General features: G+C 39.0%; 2 protein-coding genes across 4 annotated transcripts in view; one reads left to right on the plus strand and one right to left on the minus strand.

Moving 5' to 3' along the window:
• Nucleotides 1-11,011, plus strand: part of dtnbp1a (dystrobrevin binding protein 1a) — a 193,299-nt gene extending 182,288 nt beyond the window's left edge. For both annotated transcript variants that reach the window (XM_043719076.1, XM_043719077.1), the window contains 2 exons: nt 342-485; nt 10,389-11,011. In XM_043719076.1, the coding sequence (XP_043575011.1) occupies nt 342-485; nt 10,389-10,621 (377 nt within the window). In that variant the 3' untranslated portion in view covers nt 10,622-11,011. The remainder of the gene's footprint in view (nt 1-341; nt 486-10,388) is intronic.
• A 1,013-nt stretch (nt 11,012-12,024) lies between these two features.
• Nucleotides 12,025-20,408, minus strand: part of LOC122564342 (protein Jumonji-like) — a 438,171-nt gene continuing 429,787 nt past the window's right edge. For both annotated transcript variants that reach the window (XM_043719074.1, XM_043719075.1), the window contains one exon: nt 12,025-13,296. In XM_043719074.1, the coding sequence (XP_043575009.1) occupies nt 13,120-13,296 (177 nt within the window). In that variant the 3' untranslated portion in view covers nt 12,025-13,119. The remainder of the gene's footprint in view (nt 13,297-20,408) is intronic.

The following is a 20,408-nucleotide window of genomic DNA, read 5'->3' on the forward strand; positions in this document are numbered from 1 at the left end:
GAACCGTTGAACTTTGGCCAGCTCCTCCCTCATTGCACCTTTGTTCAACTGCAATACTAACAATATCTAGAAATCTTCCAGTGAGTAAGGTTTTCAGATGACTTAACTGGATTTTCAACATTCTGGGTGTTGAGGCACCATCTCTCTTGACACTACAAAGTCAGAGAATTTTCCCTCAGTAATACTAAATGTGCATACAATACCTCCGAACTGAAAGGAAAATACAGCTGGTTGTTTTCATCCTGTTCTGTTTCCTATATTCACGTTATATTGTTAAAACAGACCTATTTATTTTTCTGGTGTTGGTGTATTTGTTTAATGTGTATTTTTTTTTAACCCAGAGCCCATTGGAAGTATGTCTTCGATGGAGGTAAATGTTGACATGCTGGAGCAGATGGACCTAATGGATATGTCTGACCAGGAAGCACTAGACGTGTTTCTCAACTCTGGTGGGGAGGACAGCAGTGAAATCTCCCCAGTGTTAGGTAAAATAACAAATCTTTCTTATTATCTGGTGGCACAAAACTGAATTAACTATCTATATATTGTGACATATGGATGCAGAGATGGGCTGAGAGGTGGCAGATGGAGTTCAACCTGGATAAATGCGAGGTGATGCATTTTGGAAGGTCGAACTTGAAAGTTGAGTACAGGATTAAAGACAGGATTCTTGGCAGTGTGGAGGAACCCAGGGATCTTGGTGTGCAGGTACCTAGATCCCTTAAAATTTCCAATCAGGTGGACAGGGTTGTTAAGAAAGCATATGGTGTTTTGGCTTTCATTAACGGGGGATTGAGTTTAAGAGCCGTGAGTTCTTGTTGCAGCTCTATAAAACTTTGGTTATACTGCGCTTGGAATACTGTGTCCAGTTCTGGTTGCCCTATTACAGGAAAGATGTGGATGCTTTAGAGAGGGTTCAGAGGAGGTTTACCAGGATGCTGCCTGGAATGGAGGGCTTATCTTACAAAGAGTGGTTGACTGAGCTCGGACTGTTTTCATTGGAAAAAAAGGAAGGGGGGGGGGGGGACCTAATTGAGGTGTACAAGATAATGAGAGGCATAGAAAGAGTTGATAGCCAGAAACGTTTTCCCAGGGCAGAAATTATTAACACGAGGGGTCATAGTTTTAAGCTGTTTGGCGGAAAGTATAGAGGGGCGGAAAGTATAGAGGGTGGGTTCTTTCATAGTTTGTGAGAAGATTTGCGGGTTCTTTACGCAGAGACTTGTGAGAGCATGGAATGCGTTGCCAGCAGCAGTTGTGGAAGCGAGGTCATTGGGGATATTTAAGAGACTGCTGAACATGCATATGGTCACAGAAATTTGAGAGTTCGTACATTAGGTTTACCTCACATGAGGATCAATGGTCGGCACAACATCGTGGGCTGAAGGGCCTGTTCTGTGCTGTACTGTTCTATGTTCTATGTCAGCAAACACCATAAGTTGCAGAAGTGAACTGAGTTTTTAATTGGTAATAATTGCATTTATGCTTGAGAGGCATGCAGAGGATAAATAGACAATGTCTCTTCCTGGGGTGGTGGAGTCGAAAACTAGAGGGCATAGGTTTAGGGTGAGAGGGAAAAGATTTAAAAGGAACCTAAGGGACAACTTTCTTACACAGAAGGTGATGCATGTATGGAATGAGCTGCCAGAGGAAGTGGTGGATGCTGGTAAAATTAAACTATTTTTAATAGGCATCTGGATGGGTAAATGAATAGGAAGGGTTTAGAGGGATATTTGCCAAATGCTTGCAAATGGGACTAGATTAATTTAGGATATCTGGTCAGCATGGATGAATTGAACCGAAGGATCTGTTTCCATACTATAGGTCTCTGCGACCTTATGACAGATATTTCAAATTTGTAATCTGTTGATCTGTAATACACATACTTTTATTAGACTTTCTCTATATATTTTTTCATGGAATATGGGCATCATTGTTGAGGTCAACATTTATTGCCCATTCTTGATTGTTTTTGAGAAAATTGGAGGTGAATTACAATGGTATCAAATTGGAAAATAGTTTGTGAGCTGCCTTAGTCCTTTTGCTTTGCTTCATATGTATATAATCCAGCAAAGGTCATGTTTTGTTGCTAGTGTGGACTTCATTCTGTGTTATATGACCTAACTACATTACATGGTGAGATGCTGAAGTCACGTTTGTAATTTGATACAAATGCATTGGTTGACAGCCTTGATGGTAACAGAAGATAAACAAGGTAAAACTTGATGTTTCCACCCACTTAAAGTCTAATATTTCCACTCATTTGAAGAGGTCTTGAGGTACTTATTTGAAATAGGAGCAGAAGTAGACTATTTGGCCCATTGACCCTGCTCTGCCATTCATTAATATTATGGCTAATTTGTTTGTGTTTCCAATTCATTATTTCCTACTACCCCTGGTAACACGATAGATGCTGAGGGATTGTTTCCCTTTGTAAGGGAGTCTGGGACTAATAGGCACAGTCTCTGAGTAAGTGGTTGCTCAGGACAAAGATGAGAGATTTCTTCTGAGGGTCATGTATCTGTTGTGTTATTTACCGCAGCAAGCTATACAGACTATGTCATTAAGTATATTCGAGACTAATTTTACTCAGGGATTCAAGTTTACGGAGATAGGGCAGAAAAGTGGAGTTGAGGATTACCAGATCAGTTATGCTCTCATTAAATGGCACACATTTGCTCTTATGTCCTATGGTCCTGAAAGAGCAACCCCTGTGTTTAAAACAGTACTGTCTAGTTTGGACTCGCCCACAAGAGGATAAGTCCTTTCCATGTTCATCTTCAGACCATTCAGGATATAACACATCTAGATCAAGTGACCTCTCATTCTTTGAAACCCTCCACCCAGTCCAACTTGTCTTGTAAGAAACTTATTTCAGCTATCACTGTGCCACCGTGCCCCCCATACTATAGTACTGTCTAGTTTGGACTCGCCCACAAGAGGATAAGTCCTTTCCATGTTCATCTTAAGACCATTCAGGATATAACACATCTAGATCAAGTGACCTCTCATTCTTTGAAACCCTCCACCCAGTCCAACTTGTCTTGTAAGAAACTTATTTCAGCTATCAATGTTCCTATGACAGTGCACTTAGATCTGTCTTTAAATAAGGAGATCAAAACCATATCTATCGGAGATGTGGATCTGCCAACATCCTGCATAACTGAAGCATAGCAATTTTACTTCTTTCTTCAATTCCTTTCATAATGAAGAATAACCTTCCTGATTATGTCCTTTATCTACATTATGATTCATGAGAACACTGAAATCCCTTTGCACCTTTCAGTCACTGTTTATGTAATTATGTGAAAGTGAACAACCACATTTTCCCACATGCACTCAACCAATCAAATCTTTGGGTGGCACGGTGGCTCAGTGGTTAGTACTGTTGCCTCACAGCACGAGGGTCCCAGGTTCAATTCCAGCCTTGGGCGACTGTGTGTGTGTGTGGAGTTTGCACATTCTCCGCGTGTCTGCGTGGGTTTCCTCTCATAGTCCAAAGATGTGCAGGTCAGGTGAATTGGCCATGCTAAATTGTCCATAGTGTTAGGTGCATTAGTCAGAGGGGAATGGGTCTGGGTGGGTTATTGTTCAGAGGGTTGGTGTGGACTGGTTGGGCCGAAGGATCTGTTTCCACAGTAGGGAATCTAATCTTCTGCAAACTCGTCTGCACAACATATATATGTGTGTATTAGTGAGCCAGACAGTTTTTTTTCAACAATTAAAAATGGTTTCATGGTCATTAATAGATTCTTAATTCCATATTTTTAAAATTGATTTTAAATTCCAGCATCTGCTATGGGGGATATTCAAACTTGGGCCCCAGAACATTAGTGGAGTTTCTGTGTTAATAGTCTAGTGATAATATCTCTCTTAATAAGGAATGTTGATAGCATAGATGAAAACCTATTTGCTGGTTATAGAATCTGGAACTAGGAGGCCTAGCCTAACATTTAGAACCAAGTCTTTCAGGAGTGAAGTGATAAACCACTCTACATGCAAAGTTTAAAGTTTGAAATTCTGTTCTCAAACAACACTCAAGGTAAGGTGAGCTAATTTTAAGATTTCAAAACCTTTGCAGCATTAGCAATTGTCCATGTCGACTAATCATGTGGAATTACTTTGTACTCCTAACCCTCAAGAAATCGGAGAGTGCTTGCTTCTTTTGAGATACAAAAGGTGTTCTGTAATATCTCAATTCATTCAAAATGATGACTACATCACAATTGATTCTCCTTGTCTGATAGACAAAGGACACTTCCTTTCATATTGTTTTTAGGGAAACTTGGTTTATCACTGTATTTCCCCCTTCATCTTACTAGTATGATAAAGGTTAAGTAAAATTAACATGAAGTTGATGCTGTTTACAGTTCAGTCTTTTCAGGTTCAAATGGTTGTGACATGTACTTAACACTGGCAAATTGTATCTTGATTAATTTTTTATGAAAGATTTTTTCTATCTTAGTGCCCTAGACTTTAGAAGCTGCTGTCCAATTCTTTTGTTGATTTTTAAAACTTTTGTTAAACCTCTTATTGTTTAGTGCAAGTCTGCCATCTTGTGGATAAAGTTAAAAATCACACAACACTGGGTTATAGTCCAACAGGGTTATTTGGAAGTACTAGCTTTTGGAGCGCTGCTCACGGAGTTAGGGAAATGAGCATGTATGTGCCTCACTCAGTAAATGGCTAAATGATATTTATGAATCTAACACTTCAGGGTAGAACGGTGGCTTAGTGGTTAGCACTGCAGCCTCAGAGCGCCAGGGACCCGGGTTCGATTCCAGCCTTGGGTGACTGTGTGGAGTTTGCACATTCTCCCTGTCTGTGTGGGTTTCCTTGGGTGCTCCGTTTCCTCCCACAGTCCAGAGATGTACAGGCCAGGTGAATTAGCCATGCTAAATTACCCATAACAATAGGTACATTAGTCAGAGGGAAGTGGGTTACTCTTCGGAGGGTCAGTGTGGACTTGTTGGGCCGAAGGGCCTGTTTCCACACTGTAGGAAATCTAATCTAATCAATTTGATACTATCCTTATAGATACATATTTGTACAGACATGCAGATCATGACAGGTTAATATGACAAATAAAGAAAGCAAACAACTAAAGGGATAGAGACATTACATGAAAAATAATGTAGAACCTTCATTCAGCTGCAATTATTATATGAAAGGAAAACAAGACGAAGTTGAAAAATTCATAAATTAAGATGTATTTATCAGGAATAGAAAATAGAACATTACAGTGCTATACAGGCCCTTTGGCCCCTGATAGTGCACTGTCCTGTGAAACCAATATGAAGCCCATCTAACCTACACTATTCCATTCTCTTCTGTATGTCTATCCATTGATCAGTCTCATCTCTGGTTTCCCAGAGAATCCTTGGATAAATCCCATACGGCCCAGGACATTTATCTATTTTCACACTTCCCAGAATTTCAAACACCACCTTGTTGTGAACATCAATCCCACCTAGTAGCCTGTTCCTCAGTATTCCCCTCGCCAACATTGTCTTTTTCTGGTGTGAATACTAACAAAAAAATATTCATTCAGCGCTTCTCCATCTCCTCTGATTCCACACAACACAATGACTGAACATGCTGGCATTCTTTTCAAGAAAAAGACCTCAATCAGGTAATTTCTTCAAATTAAGATAATGAAAGGGTTTGATAGCCTCGAAAACTTAGAGGCACCAATGCAAGAAAAAACATTACAGCTGAAAAATGTGTTGCTGGAAAAGCGCAGCAGGTCAGGCAGCATCTAAGGAGCAGGAGATCTCCAGCATCTGCAGTCCTCATTTTCTCCAAGAAAAAACATTAGTCTAATAGCAAATTAATACGAAGCTTCTTTATTTAGAAAGTGGAGTTGGCTAGGGCTTTTGCCCAAAACGTTGCTTTCACTGCTCCTTGGATGCTGCCTGAACTGCTGTGCTCTTCCAGCACCACTAATCCAGAATCTGGTTTCCAGCATCTGCAGTCATTGTTTTTATCATACGAAGTAGTTGAGAGGAATAAGAAGATACTTTAATAATAAGATCTTGATCAATTGGGTCAATGGGCTGAATAGTGGCACATGGAGTTTAATTTGGATAAATGTGAGAAATTGTATTTTATTCCTGAAGAAGGGCTTATGCCCGAAACGTCGATTCTCCTGTTCCCTGGATGCTGCTTGACCTGTGCTTTTCCAGCAACACATTTCCAGTTTTGGTAAAACAAACAAGGGCAGGACTTACAGTTAAAAGTAGAGCCTTGGGTAGTAGTGTAGAACAGAGAGACCTAGGGGTTCAGGTACATAATTCATTTGAAGTTTGCAGCATATTTTTGGATGGTTAAGAAGGTGTTTCACACATTTGCCTTCATTGCTTAAACGGTTGAGTAGAGAAGTTGGGATGTCATGTTAAGTTTTTATTTGGTGAGGCCTTTTAGACCATAAGAGACAGAAGCAGAAATTAGGTCATTTGAGTCTGCTCCACCATGCAATCACAACTGATAAGTTTCTCAACCTCATTTTCCTGCTTTCTCATTGTAACCCTTGATACCCTTGACAATCAAGAACCTACCTATCTCAATCTTAAATATATTCAATGACCTGGCCTTCACATCCTTCTGTGGTGATGAATTCCACAGATTCCCCACTCTGGCTGAAGAAGTTTCTCCATATCTCCATTCTAAATGGTCTTCCCTTTACTCTCAGGCTGTGCCCCCAGCTCTTAGTCTCTCCTACCAATGGAAACATCAACTCTGTCCAGGCAATTCAGTATTCTGTAAGTTTCAATTAGATCCCCTGTCATCCTTCAAAACTCCATTGAATATATACTGAGTCCTCGAACGTTCTTTTCATTTTAGGTTCATTCTCTTGAACCTACTCTGGACCAGGACTTCTTTCCTGAGATATGGGCCCAAATTTGCTCTCAATACTCTAAATGTGGTCTGCATTATAAATTTTCAAGTACATCCCTGCTTTTATAATCTAGTCTCCTCAAAATAAATGCCAATGTTGTATTTGTCTTCCTAACTACTGACTCAACCTGCAAGTTTACCTTAAGAAAATCCTAGACTAGAACTCCCAAGTCACTTTGCACTTCAGATTTCTGAATATTCTCCCCATTTTGAAATATCCATTCCTCTAATCTTTCTACCGAAGTGCATGTTCTCACGTTGAATTCCATTTGCCATTTCTTTGCCCACTCTCCTAACCTGTCCAAATCCTTCTGCAGCCTCCCCGCCACCTCAATAGTATCTGTCCCACTACCTATCTTTGTATCATCTGCCAACTTAGTCAGAATGCCCTCAGTTCCTTCATCTAGACAGTTAGTGTTAGGACCACAACCTTTCACTTTAAACACTTTAAACATACCACTGGTCACTGGCTGCCATCCTGAGAAAGGACCCTTTTACCCCCACTCTCCGAAAATTGGCTGTCTGGCAGGAAGCAATCTATGCTAGTACTTTGCCTTGCCTTGAACACTGTGGGTCTTTGTCTTACTCAGCAGCCTCTTGGGCGGCACCTTGTCAAAGGCCTCCTGGAAGTCCAGGTAGATAACACCCATTTGCTCTCCTTGGTTTAACCTATCATTACCACCTCAAAGAATTCTAACAGATTTGTTAGGTATGACCTCCCCATTGATGAAACCATAAGACATAGGAGCAGAAATTAGGCCATTCAGCCAGTCTGCTCTGCCATTCAATCATGGCTGATAAGTTTCTCATTCCCATTCTCCTGCCTTCTCCCTGTAACCCTTGATCCCCTTGACAATCAAGAACCTATCTCAGTCTTAGAAAGCTGTGGAAGTCAGGTCTTTGAGTGTTTTTGTGGCAATGAATTCCATAGATTCACCACTATGGCTGTGGCTGTCTCCTGATCTCTGTTCTAAAAGGTCTCCCCTTTACTTTAAGGCTCTGCCCTTGGGACCTATTTTCTCCTATCAGTGTGAATGTTGGAAAAGATGTTTCATTGTCAGGCCATTCAATATTCTGTCAGTTTCAATTAGACCCTCGCTCATCCTTGCAAACCGCATCACGTATAGACCCAGAGTCCTCGAATGTTCCTCATATGTTAAGCTTTTCATTCTTGGCACCATTCTCGTGAATCTCCTCTGAACACGCTCCAGGGCCAGTACATCCTTACTGAGATATGGAACTCAAAATTGCACACAATATTCGAAACCTGATCTGACCAGAGACTTATAGAGCCTCAGAAGTACATCCCTGCTTTTATATTCAAGTCCCCTCAAAATAAATGCTATCATTGCATTTGCCTTCCTAACTACTGACTAACCTGCAAGTTTGAGAGAATCCTGGACTAGAACTCCCAAATGTTTGCACTTCAGACTTCTGAATTTTCTCCCCATTTAGAAAATAGTCCATGCCTCTTCTTCCTGCCAAAATGCATGACCTCGTACTTTCCAATGTTGTATTCCATTTGACATTACTTTGCCCACTCTCCTAACCTGTCCAAATTCTTCTGTAGCCTCCCCAATACCAACTGTCCCTCTGCCTATCTTTGTATCATTTGCAAACTTAGCCAGTTCCTTCATCTAGATTGTTGACATATAAAGTGAAAAGTTGTGGTCCCAACACTAACACTTGTGGAACACCACTGGTCACTGGCTGCCATCCTGAGAAGGACCCTTATATCCCCACTCTCTGCTTTCTGCCAGACAGCCAAGCTAGCATCTTGCCTCAACACCGTGGGCCCCTATCTTATGCAGTAGCCTCCTGTGTGGCACCTTGTCAAAGACCACCTTGAAGTCCTGATCGATAACATCCATTGGCTCTCCTTGATCAAGGGCTTATGCCCGAAACGTCGATTCTCCTGTTCCCTGGATGCTGCCTGACCTGCTGCGCTTTTCCAGCAACACATTTTCAGCTCTCCTTGATCTAACCTGCTCTAACAGATTTGTCAGGCATAACGTCCCCTTGAAGAAACCAAGGACTTTGTCCTATTTTACCACACTTATTGACTGAGGTTAGGCTAACGAGTCTAATTTTCTGTCTTTTGCCTTACTGCCTCCTTAAACAGGGGTGTCATGTTCATGATTTTCCAGTCCTCTGGGACCCTCCCTGATTCTACCAATTCCAAAAAGATCACTACTAATGCCTCCACTGTCTCTTCAACTATCTCCTTTAGAATTCTGGGGTGTGGTCCAGATTATTTATCCACCTTCAGGCTATTCAGTTTTTCTAGCACTTCCTTCTTGGTGATAGCCACCATACTCAGCTCTGCCCCCTCTCTCTTGAATTTTTGGGAAATTGCATCAGTCTTCACGGTGGAATACACGAGTAAAGTAATTAAATTGCAAAATTAGAAGGCTGTGTCAATAATTCTTAATGACAGAGTTTTATTAATATCAGGTTGTGATCATTGTATCGTTTGTCATAAGCAAGTCTTGGACAGGATCTATCGGTTCACATTGACACGTCAAATAAACCATATTTGACAGAATTTGTGATTTATAAAATAGACAAGGGCATTGATAGGGTGAATAGCAAAGGTCTTTTTCCTGGGTTGGGGGGGGGGGGGGGGGGGGGGGGAGAGGAGGGAAAGAGGATTGCAGGTCAAGGGGGTGGTGCTGAATCAAGATTTAGGAAGGACCTGAGGGGCAATGTTTTCACACACAGAGGTTCTTTGCCAGAGGAAATGGTAGGTGTAGTAGTTAACATGTAAAGACATTTAAGCAAGTACCTGAATAGGAATGATTTAGACTGATATGGGCCAAAAGCAGACAAGTGGGACTAGTTTATACTAATTTGAGCACACTTCAGTAGGTATGACAGACATCTCAACAGAACAGAAAAATCCCTCCTTCAGCCCACAGGTCTAGGATAATGTGTTCAAGACCCTCTCTCTCATAGGTTGATCTATATCTTGCATTACTGAAATTCTTTCCTGTTTAGGTTTCCCTGCAAAACAATCTGATGGAACACTCAAGGCATCTTTTTGGTGCCATCACATACTTTAAACAGGTTTTGCAGCTCTGAAATAAATAAATGACCATACATCAACCTTCAAATTGATATTTGTATGTAATTATTGGATTCCTATGTGATGGTTTATGAACAATCCAGAGTAAAGGCAGCATTGTGGCTCAGTGGTGAGCACTGCTGCCTCACAGCACCAGGGATTCAGGTTCAAATCCACCCTTGGACGAGTGTCTGAGTGTTTCCTCTGGGTGCTCCGGTTTCCATCCACAGTCCAAAGCTGTGCAGGCTAGGTGAATTGGCCATGCTAAATTGCCCATAGTGTTCAGGGACATGTAGGCTAGGTGCAGGCTTCTTGGGTCAAATGGCCCATTTCCACACTGTAGGGGGAATTCGATGAAGTAGTGACAGCGGAGTAAAGGCCATCATTTTCAACAGCTAACAACAATGCCATTTTTCTCTTTGTACAGGGTCCAAGTCTGAGTCACAACAAGGTGAAATAACTCTGCAAGTGCCAAACCAAGATGACCTAAGATTGAAACTATCTTCCTTCTCTTCTACCTCTGCTGACAATGCCAGTCACAGTGTGAGTGAAGATGATACTCCACTAGTTCAGTCTGACGAGGAAGAAGTTCAAATAGACACAAGCTTAGTCACAATGAATTCAGATTTAAAAGAGAATGCTGACAGTGATTCTCAGTAAAGTGAGATATTATTTGAAACTTTGTTGAAGGTTACTGAATTTTGAATTGCGTGAAAGATATATAATGGATAATCCACATCCTTTCCCTTTTGAAAAAATGTAAATTCCTGTGTCTGCTGATACTACATGCTGTAGTAAGTTACCCATTTACTTCAAATACAGAAGCATATGTCGCAGGCTTGACTAACAAACCTTCCCATCTAAGATATTGTTCACCTATCTATGCACTATGCTTAATGAATCGATATGTTGCCTTATTCTACCACATAATTCCCAACATACAAGTATCCTTTAAATCCCAGTTTGCTTGTTTGTGTTTTTCACTAAGGCTCTTCTAGCTGACTTCATTGTGCACTTTTCACCTTTAAATTAATAAAAGGTTTTGCAGTAGCTTCACTGCCAATTTTCATCTGAATCAGTGCAACCAAAGAACTATGTCTCCACATATTTTTAAACTTCTGTCCTTTCATATCTCCCTCTAAGTTTTGACCAAGTTTGATCACTTTGTTCTTTCACAGGGTAGCCAATTAAATAACATTTCAAGATTGTATTTTATTTAAATGGGAGGGGTAAATCTAAAGTGAGCCCTGCAATGCCAGATTCTTGGAAATAAGTATAGTTGAGTTCCTGCTACACATCAGGTACCAGTACATTTACAGATCAATTTTGTGCTATATACAAACCAATACTATTTACAGTGCAGAATCAAAGGTGTAAAGATGGGGTAACAAATTAACAAAACTTTAACTTAATGTACTTGATCAATGTCTTTAATGTGAACAGTTAAGAGAGGAACAACTCAACTTCACAGGAAACTGCTCAAAAGTTTTATTAAACTTTCAAGTACAAACCTGAAAAGTAAAAAAAAATTGCAATTACAACGTGAACTTTCCGCACAGAAAGGAAAGGTGCAGAGCAGAACTAATAAATTAAATGTCAATCAATCAGTAAGCAATAGTCAAATATGTCTGCTCTCAAAGAAACAACAAAAATACATAGTAAGGCCATAAAAACTGGACAACCACATTTGAAAAACACTTGAAATCAGTTATGTTGTTAAATACTCCAAGCAGTTCAGTCTTCTGCAGAACAACAACCAACTAACAACTGGGAAAAAAAAATAAAATGACTTCTTGACAGTCACCACTGGCAAGCTCAGTGCAACATGGGTAGCTACAATTAATGTTGCATTTTCAGCAATGAAAACTAGTTATAATGAACAAATGTTTCCCTTTTCTTTTTTAATAAAATACACTGAAAGGGGCAACAGCTACACCATTATTTGTTCAGTGATGTAAGCAGCACTTAAATGTTACAAGAAACCCTGTAAGCGTCCAAAACCGATGAAGAAACTGAAACATAAGGCTTTTCTTCATCTCGTTTCTCCACCCCAACCCAACCCACCCCCACAAAAGGCTCAAGTATTTAAAACAATTTACAGGCATATATACAAACTTTATTTTTGTTTTCTTTTTTCTTCTTTAATCTTTATTTTTTTTACAAATATGGAAAGTATAACACATAGAAATGAAGGAGATGCATTTTCACATTTCACAAAGAAATATGCACGTCCTCTAGTGGCTCTCCATTGTGACCATCTCATCAATGAACTGAATATTAATGCTGATTCAAAAAAGGAAGAATGTAGAAGGAACACAGATGAAAGTGGAATTAAAATGGAATGTCACAAAGATTGCACATCTACAAAGGCGAAACAGGGAGCCCTGCTTCAAGAACTGGATAAAGGACACCATTGTAGGGTTCTCTGATAAAATGATTGACAGCACCAAAAACTTTATGATTTGCTAATGAAAGTCAGGCACAATTTCCTCCAGCCAGGCAGCCTTATTATTACAGATGCATAGTGATGTGCTGGTAAGGAGAAAAATATCACCTTTACTTTACTTTCAAAATTACCATTTTTATACTTTGTAAACCAGATCAAGTATCAGCTGCCATGACTCTAAAAACAATAGAACAATTTTCTAAATAGAAAAGCAAACTTTTCAGCTTACACTTAACCAAAACATAAAATTTAGCCAAACTGAAGCAGTTTCTTTCAAGTTTTACCTCCCCTTTCCTCCAAAAAGCTGCTCGCATGACTGAAATTGCAAGATAAAACATACAGCACTTAACTTCAACCTAGTTCAAACGGGTTTAAAACATCCCACCTGTTCACAGTAACAGAAAAAAAAAATCAAACTTAAAGAGGTTTGCTTCAGCCAAAAGGGCAAATGCAAACTTGGATTACGGTTCAGCCCTTTGACTTGGTTTTAAAACAGTGAATGAAAACACCACTACTGCATTCCAAGGAATACTGCCAACTGCAGTGGTTCTGGTGTTCCTAAAAATAAGCCAACATTTTAATGCTAAAACAAATTTTTTTTCCTAAAAAAAAAGTCATCTTTAGAGCTAGTGCAAAGACAGCTTGCATTCTTCTAGCAAGTACTCACAAATTATAGTACAAAAAGAACAACTGAGTACAAGACTTGGCAACTTCATGGGGAACTTGTAGCACTTCTGGACAAGGATGAAAGTCTAGTTGCTGGCACATCAATGGTTGCTCGTTTCCGAGGCCCTCTTTTCAGTGCAGGCTTGCTGGTACTTGTATTGTTGTTGCTGCTATTAGCTGCTGCTTTTCCACACATTTGATTGACTAAATTGTTTATTTGATCCTGTAATGTTAAATGGTTTAAAAAAGATACATTTATTATAGCTAACAATTTTTGACATTTGCACAAAGTATTAACATTTAACAAAACTGAATGAAAATCTGCCTCTACTATGTTACAGTCCAGTTCTGAGCTGTCTTGGGACTGTGACAAAAAAAAGACCTACTCCCAATTCAGCACCAATTGACTGTGTGACTCATACAGGCCCCAAGAGTTTGGAAATAAGAAAGAAAGGAACACAACTGCATAAGAGGGAGCATCAGATTAGTCTTTGTTTTAAATTGAAGTCTGATAGAACTGAGCTAGGGGTGGGTATGAGCTTGAGTGGAGTAGGATAACAAACGCAAGGCAAGTCCTAATCACCTCTCACCCATGGCACTGAAACTCAGTGAATTTTAAGTCTTAAACTAATGGCATGCAGTTGAAGTCTATTAATCAACATGAAGCAGAAATGTCATTAACTCATGCTACACAGCAAATCAGAGAATGCCTAAACCTTCCTCGGTAAAGCCCAGAGAAACAAAACTTCATTCTTCATCTTGTACAAAAACCAAACATTAACTTTCATGACTGTAATTGGAGCCCAACGACGTCAACAAATCCCCATCTATATACTGATGACCATCAGAACAGGAGTAATCTAATTTTCTTCTTCTGCCTTTCATGACACCAAATTTCATACACTCACCTTTGTCACATTTCTCTTAACACCTTTAGATAAAAAAAAAAGTTAATTCTAGATTAAGAGCATATACAGGCTTCAGATAGATGTGCATGCTATTGGCTCAGGAGAACAAGTTATGATTGATCTATGCACGATATGGAGGGAGACCATTTTAACTGCCCACATATATGTTTTATGCCATCACATAGGATTCATTTGACTTTTTGTCACCTGGGTTTGACCTTACCTGAGACTGCATAATGCTGACACAGAGTGCCAAAAATTGGAAGAATTTCATTCTACAACACTAAAAACCCTGATAAACAATGTACAGCAGTCATGAATATGGACCCTGGAAGAACAAATAGATTTCTTCAGTCAACTGATGGTTTTCAGAAAACTGAGTGTGATTATAATCTTATTTAGTAAACCAATGGCATCACTGGCAGAATGCCTGCAATGATACACTATTAACTGTTTCTGCTTGCTGACAGGTTGTAGGCAGGGCCTCAGATTAATGCTTCATTCAAAAGACAGCACCTCCAAAAGTGCAGCATTCGCTCAATACTGCACTCACATCATGTTTGGTTTCTGTGTTCATGACATGTACTACAACTTCAGCCTACAACTTTCTGACTCAGAGGTAACAGGGCTACTAATTGACTAACTGGCAAGACTTTTAAATGATGGTAAATTACAGCAGTAGTTTAACCAAGGTTCTCGCAACAGCACCTTAAAAAATTCATGATTTTTACAACCTTTAAGGAAAACTGCTTGGGAACACCACCACCTGCAACGCCTCTTCCCAGCTATGCAATCATCTAGCTTGGAACTCGATCACTGACCTTTCAGTATGGCTGGATCAAAACTGTGGAATTCTTTCTCCAACAGCATTCTGGTGCACCTACACTCAAAGGGGCTCAGCAACACCTTCTCCAGGGAATGTAGGGATGGGGAAATGCTAACTTATCCAAGGATATCCACATCAGTGACTGAAGAAGAAATGTTGAGGCCAGAGTTATTAAATGATGAAAACTCAGTTTTGTTTGTAACCACAGGGAAATTTTGATAGTTATAATCAAATGAAAGATCAGTTCTGGCATAAGACCATCAGCATTTTGAAACTTCTGACTAAAACCAAGGATTCTGCTTTAAGGAAATTCAAACTGCAGTACCACTTACATGATTGAACAAACACAGAAATAAAATGCTACTGTTACTTTCAGTAGTAAAGATTTAAGGAACTTTCATTGGACTGTGCTACAAAATTGTTTCACACTGTTTGGAAGATAATAGCAATTCTGCTAATTATTTGCTTTAAAACTGATTCATTTTTATTCTTGACAGTGGGTAATGATTTGTTAATGTTATTTGCTCTAACAAACGATAAAGGAGAAGCTGAGATTTCCTGAATTTAATCATATTAGGAATTTTAATGAAAGTTTCAAGTACAAGGATTCAAAGAGTGTGTAAAATGACTTTTTATTTGGCACAGTTTTTGTAACTATGAAGTAACATGTTGTGACATCTAAAAAGTTTGCTCTCCTTGTAAATCTACAAAGGAATTAATGCCTTCAGCTGACAGCTTCTATATTTAATCTGCCATGCAACAACTTTTATACTGCAAAATACAAGTTTATTAATGAATACTAAATTCATGTTTATTAATTTTAAGTAGATACTTCCCCACAGTGACAGAAGGAAGTTATGACTAAATTAACCTCTTTGGCTTTTAAACAGAGACATAATAGATTGCTTTTTGTTTGAAAGAGGCATTCATCACAAAAATATTGTTGGCACAGCAAGAGTTTTAAGAGTTTTCATAATTCATCAGTAGATATCAAAATCACAGCATGGCAATGATCTGGATTTAAGTTTTTGCCTTTCAGGGGTTCAGATTTTAATGCAAGCACTTCTGTCTTTAATGGGCATCATTTGTTTCAAAAACTGGACTAGGTTAGATGAGTTGATGATTTGCTGTTTCCACCATTCAAGAGGAGAGAGTTGCCAGAAGTTGGGTAATGGAATTAGAATAGAGTAAGGTGTATACTCAAGGTGGCTCCCATTCATGAAAAAGAAAACTCTTTTAAAAAAAACATAGAAAATAAAATTGAACTTTGACATCTTGCAGCCTCACAATGATGTTCTTTGGATTTGGGATATTCTGAATTGATAAATTTGACATAGTTGCAAGGACAGTGTCTTTTTATTTTTGTGCCTTTATAAACAGTGTACTGCAATGAGAAAGAACTAATTTTTTTAAAAAAGGGGTTTATCAGGACAGCTATATAATTCCACAACAAAGACCTTGACACCAATTGTGAACTCTTGATTCTTGTGACTATGGGTTTCTGCAATATGCGGATGATCAGGAGCTGAGGAGCTGCTTACAAATTAAGCTAATTGGTTCTCAGCTAACTGGGCAGGTTGGAAGTGGAAACAAGTTACAGAGACACAGACACAAAGAGGAAGATGCAGAAGTTTCCTGTTGTCTGCAGTAAAAACAAAGTCAGTTTAAACTTTAAAAAAACCAGTTACTTTTCCTGCAGCAGTCACTATGAGTTGAGACTTTGGAATTGATAAATCAGAGTTATCTTTCAAGTGGATCAGTCACTCTATACTACTTAGAAACCAATGGAAGCTTCCAGAAAAAGACAACTGAACAAAGGCTTGGCGGAAGCCAAATAAAGATCATCTTAAAATTGGAATCAGGAAACAAAGACCACTGGACTGACTTTACTCCATCAATAATCTACCTTTCCTTATGTGCATGTGTAAGTAAAAGAGGGGAGTTGAAGCATTGATTAGAGTTTCAGTCAGCGGTGTTATGTGCCAATGGTTCATATCTGTTTATCTGTAGCTATAGTTTAATTACTTATAATAAACAATTATTCTTCTTTAGAATGTAAACCTGGTCCATTATTTCTGTCAACCTTGGTCTGAAAGGCAAATTGGGGCCCTATGCATTCCTTAAAACAACATAAATGCTCAATTTACATTGCATCATCCTAGTGGGTCATAATATAGGTGACTTTGGATATAAAAGCTCTTCTCAATGAGAATAAACAAAATTTATGATACCTTATTGAGGTTTATAAAATCATGAGGGGCATAGATAAGATGAATAGCAAAAGTCTTTTCCCTAGGGTGGGGGACTTCAAAACTTGTGGGCATATTTTTAAGGTGAGAGAAGAAAGGAACTATCCTGTGTGAAAATCTATGTGGAAGAAACTGCCAGAGGAAGTGGTAGATATAAGTACAGTTACAATATCTAAGAGACATTTGGACAGGTGCAGGAATAGGAAAGGTTTAGAGCATGCCAAACGCAGTAAAGTGGGACAAGTTTAGTTTGGGAAATTTGGTCAGCATGTACGAGTTGGACAAATGTTCTGTTTCCATTCTATATGACTCTATATGAAGACTCTATATTGGACAATAAAGTTCCTCTAGGGGTCACAAATAAGATGGAATAATAATTATTCTGAAACATTGAGTATGAAGTTATCAAAAGTATGAGGTAAAAATAGAGAAAGTACACTACCAATGTTTTTTTCCAAATTCATCTTTTTCTTTACCTCAATTGGAAATAAATCACCTGGGCTCAAAATATATCAATGCATATTCTAGTGAAAACCACAAAAATCTGGCATAAAATACCTTGGAGATGTTGGCACATATTGCTTATGTTGAGCACTGAAGATTGCATTCTATCACCTAGGCACCAAACTAATGTGATGAGGTGAGGGGATGAGCAAATACCTCAAAACACCCTTGACCTCTTCAAGATACCAACTGAAAGCCCAAGAATGACTTGTATTAAATCTCATCTGTGACATGCCACTGGGCTAAGGCAGTGTGCATACACAAATGTGGCTTAGAGCATGTGAAGCAGTAAGCATACTGAAAAGCATGACAAATTTTCACTGAAGTTTATATCTCAGATAACACTTATTTGACCACAGCCTAGCATGAATGGTTAATATAGCTCAGTACAGTGAGACTACTTTATAAACTGTCAAGGAATTGACACATAATAAATAAGACACGCAATTTTTAAACAGGGTAGAGTGACTGTCAAAGGGCGTAAAATCAAAATAATTAAAGTAGGTCGCAATTATGGTAGGGAGAAATTAGCAAGAATGACCCTCAACATAGAAACTGATAAGAGAACTATAACACATTTTTCATTAACACAAATTCACTGTAACATGACTGACAAATTGAGGACACTTTCTGAAGCTCAAACTTTTAAAACACGTTGGCTGTAACATGATTACATCACCAATAGTTTAAGCGCCGTTTCTAAAGCGTGATTTTTCTATAATGCAGCGTTGCACAAGAGCACAACCATCGCATTACAGAAGAACTACCTGAATGTAATTTTTCAAGCCATGAATTTCTGGTAACCTGTAGTTTTCTTTATAACACATTATGATGTCACAGAATGTACTGCTTAAGATGAGAGTTTAGATGTCTCAGTCAACATAATTACTTAGAAATTGCTGGGTCTTCTGCAGCAGGAAAATAAGAGTGGAGGGTGAAATGCAGGTTCTGCCCCTTAAGGCTGTTGATATAGAGCCTTATGAGAATATTTAGAGGGACTTTAAGGTTGAAAGAGTTAAAAATCTAAAAGCATACATGATAAAAATTAACTGTGTTTTTAACATTCAAATTAACTAATGGCAGGTAAAGACATTTCCAGTGCACAAGACAAGATTGTTGTTATTACAGGCTAAGAAAAGGAATATAATCCTAGAATCTCTAGTGTCGAAATAGGACCTTCAGCCCAACAAGTCCACACTGACCCTCCAAAGAAGAACCCACCCAGACCCATTCCCCAACCCTATTACTCCACATTTACCCCTGACTAATGCACCTAACCTACATATCTTTGAACACTATGGGCAATTTAGCATGGCCAGCTCACCTAACTTGCACATCTTCTGGATTGTGGGAGGAAACCAGAGCACCAAATTGTCTGTACTCTCACCTCATCGTGCTTAGACAGATAGTCATGAATCTTCAAATGTAATTTCCACTGATTATGTATTTAGTTTTTAAGTCTGGTTCATTTGGATGGATAGAAACAGTGCTGGTTATTATTTCCTTACAGATTCAAAAAAATAATTCGTAGAGAAATTGACAGGAAAAAGTTAAACAACCAGGTCTGGGTCTGTACATATATGAATGAGCCATAATTGGAAAGATTGGGCTGTGGCTTCTATAAATTAGCTATGAATCAAAGTCAGGAGACAAGGAGTGACCTTACACATTTCCAGAAAGTGAGAAGCAACCTTTATGAGGAGGCTGAGGGCCTCAGAGCCATTTGGACATCCAAATTCACCTCATAGCTTATAAACTAAGGTATAGTCTCACATATGGCGCAGAAGCATCTGAAGATTGAGAGAATTATACAGGGATCTGGACAAGAATGGTAGGAATCACATACGTATGCAAAAAAGCCCAGGGTCTGTGGTGCCTTTAAGTTATATTTTCGTTAAGATCTTGGTGATTATTGTTTTAAATATGAAAACTGTTATAGACTACAAGAAACCACTTACATCAAATTTAAATTGAATAATTGCTGATGAAGAAATATAGGAACAACTGTTCTTGCCACTGGTAAATAATTTCACAACTATAAAGGAAATCTAGAGGCTTATAATTGAGTTAGAAAGTATATCTGGGAGGAAGGTCTATCAATACCCTATTGAGTACTGGAGTTAAAATCTAATTTAAGCAGGACAGATTAAGAAAAAGGCTACTTTATATTCTTGATTGTCTTAATTAAAGATCCTGCTGTAAGTTTTACCCAAGCTTTAGTAACAGAATCTTTAGATAATTGAAAAAATGATGCCGGATTCCAGAATAAATCCTTGCAGTTGACCTACAATATCATGAAGACGTATTTGAAGGGACCTTCATGGTTGGTTACCCCAGAACCAATGAAGTTGTATTAGGTTAGATTAGATTAGAGTCATAGAGATGTACAGCATGGAAACAGACCCTTCGGTTCAACCTGTCCATGCCGACCAGATATCCCAATCTAGTCCCACCTGCCAGTACCCGGCCCATATCCCTCCAAACACTTCCTATTCATTTACCCATCCAAATGCCTCTTAAATGTTGCAGTTGTATCAGTCTCCACCACACCCTCTGGCAGCTCATTCCATACACGCACCACCCTCTACGTTAAAACTTTGCCCCTTAGGTCTCTTTTATATATCTTTACCCTCTCACCCTAAACCTATGCCCTCTAGTTCTGGACTCCCTGACCCCAGGGAAAAGACTGTCTATTTATCCTATCCATGCCCCTCATAATTTTGTAAACCTCTATAAGATCACCCTTCAGCCTCCGACACTCCAGGGAAAACAGCCACAGCCTGTTCAGCCTCTCCCTATACCTCAAATCCTCCAACCCTGGCAACATCCTTGTAAATCTTTTCTGAAC

Source organism: Chiloscyllium plagiosum, chromosome 29, assembly GCF_004010195.1.
Source record: "Chiloscyllium plagiosum isolate BGI_BamShark_2017 chromosome 29, ASM401019v2, whole genome shotgun sequence".
Taxonomy (NCBI): domain Eukaryota; kingdom Metazoa; phylum Chordata; class Chondrichthyes; order Orectolobiformes; family Hemiscylliidae; genus Chiloscyllium; species Chiloscyllium plagiosum.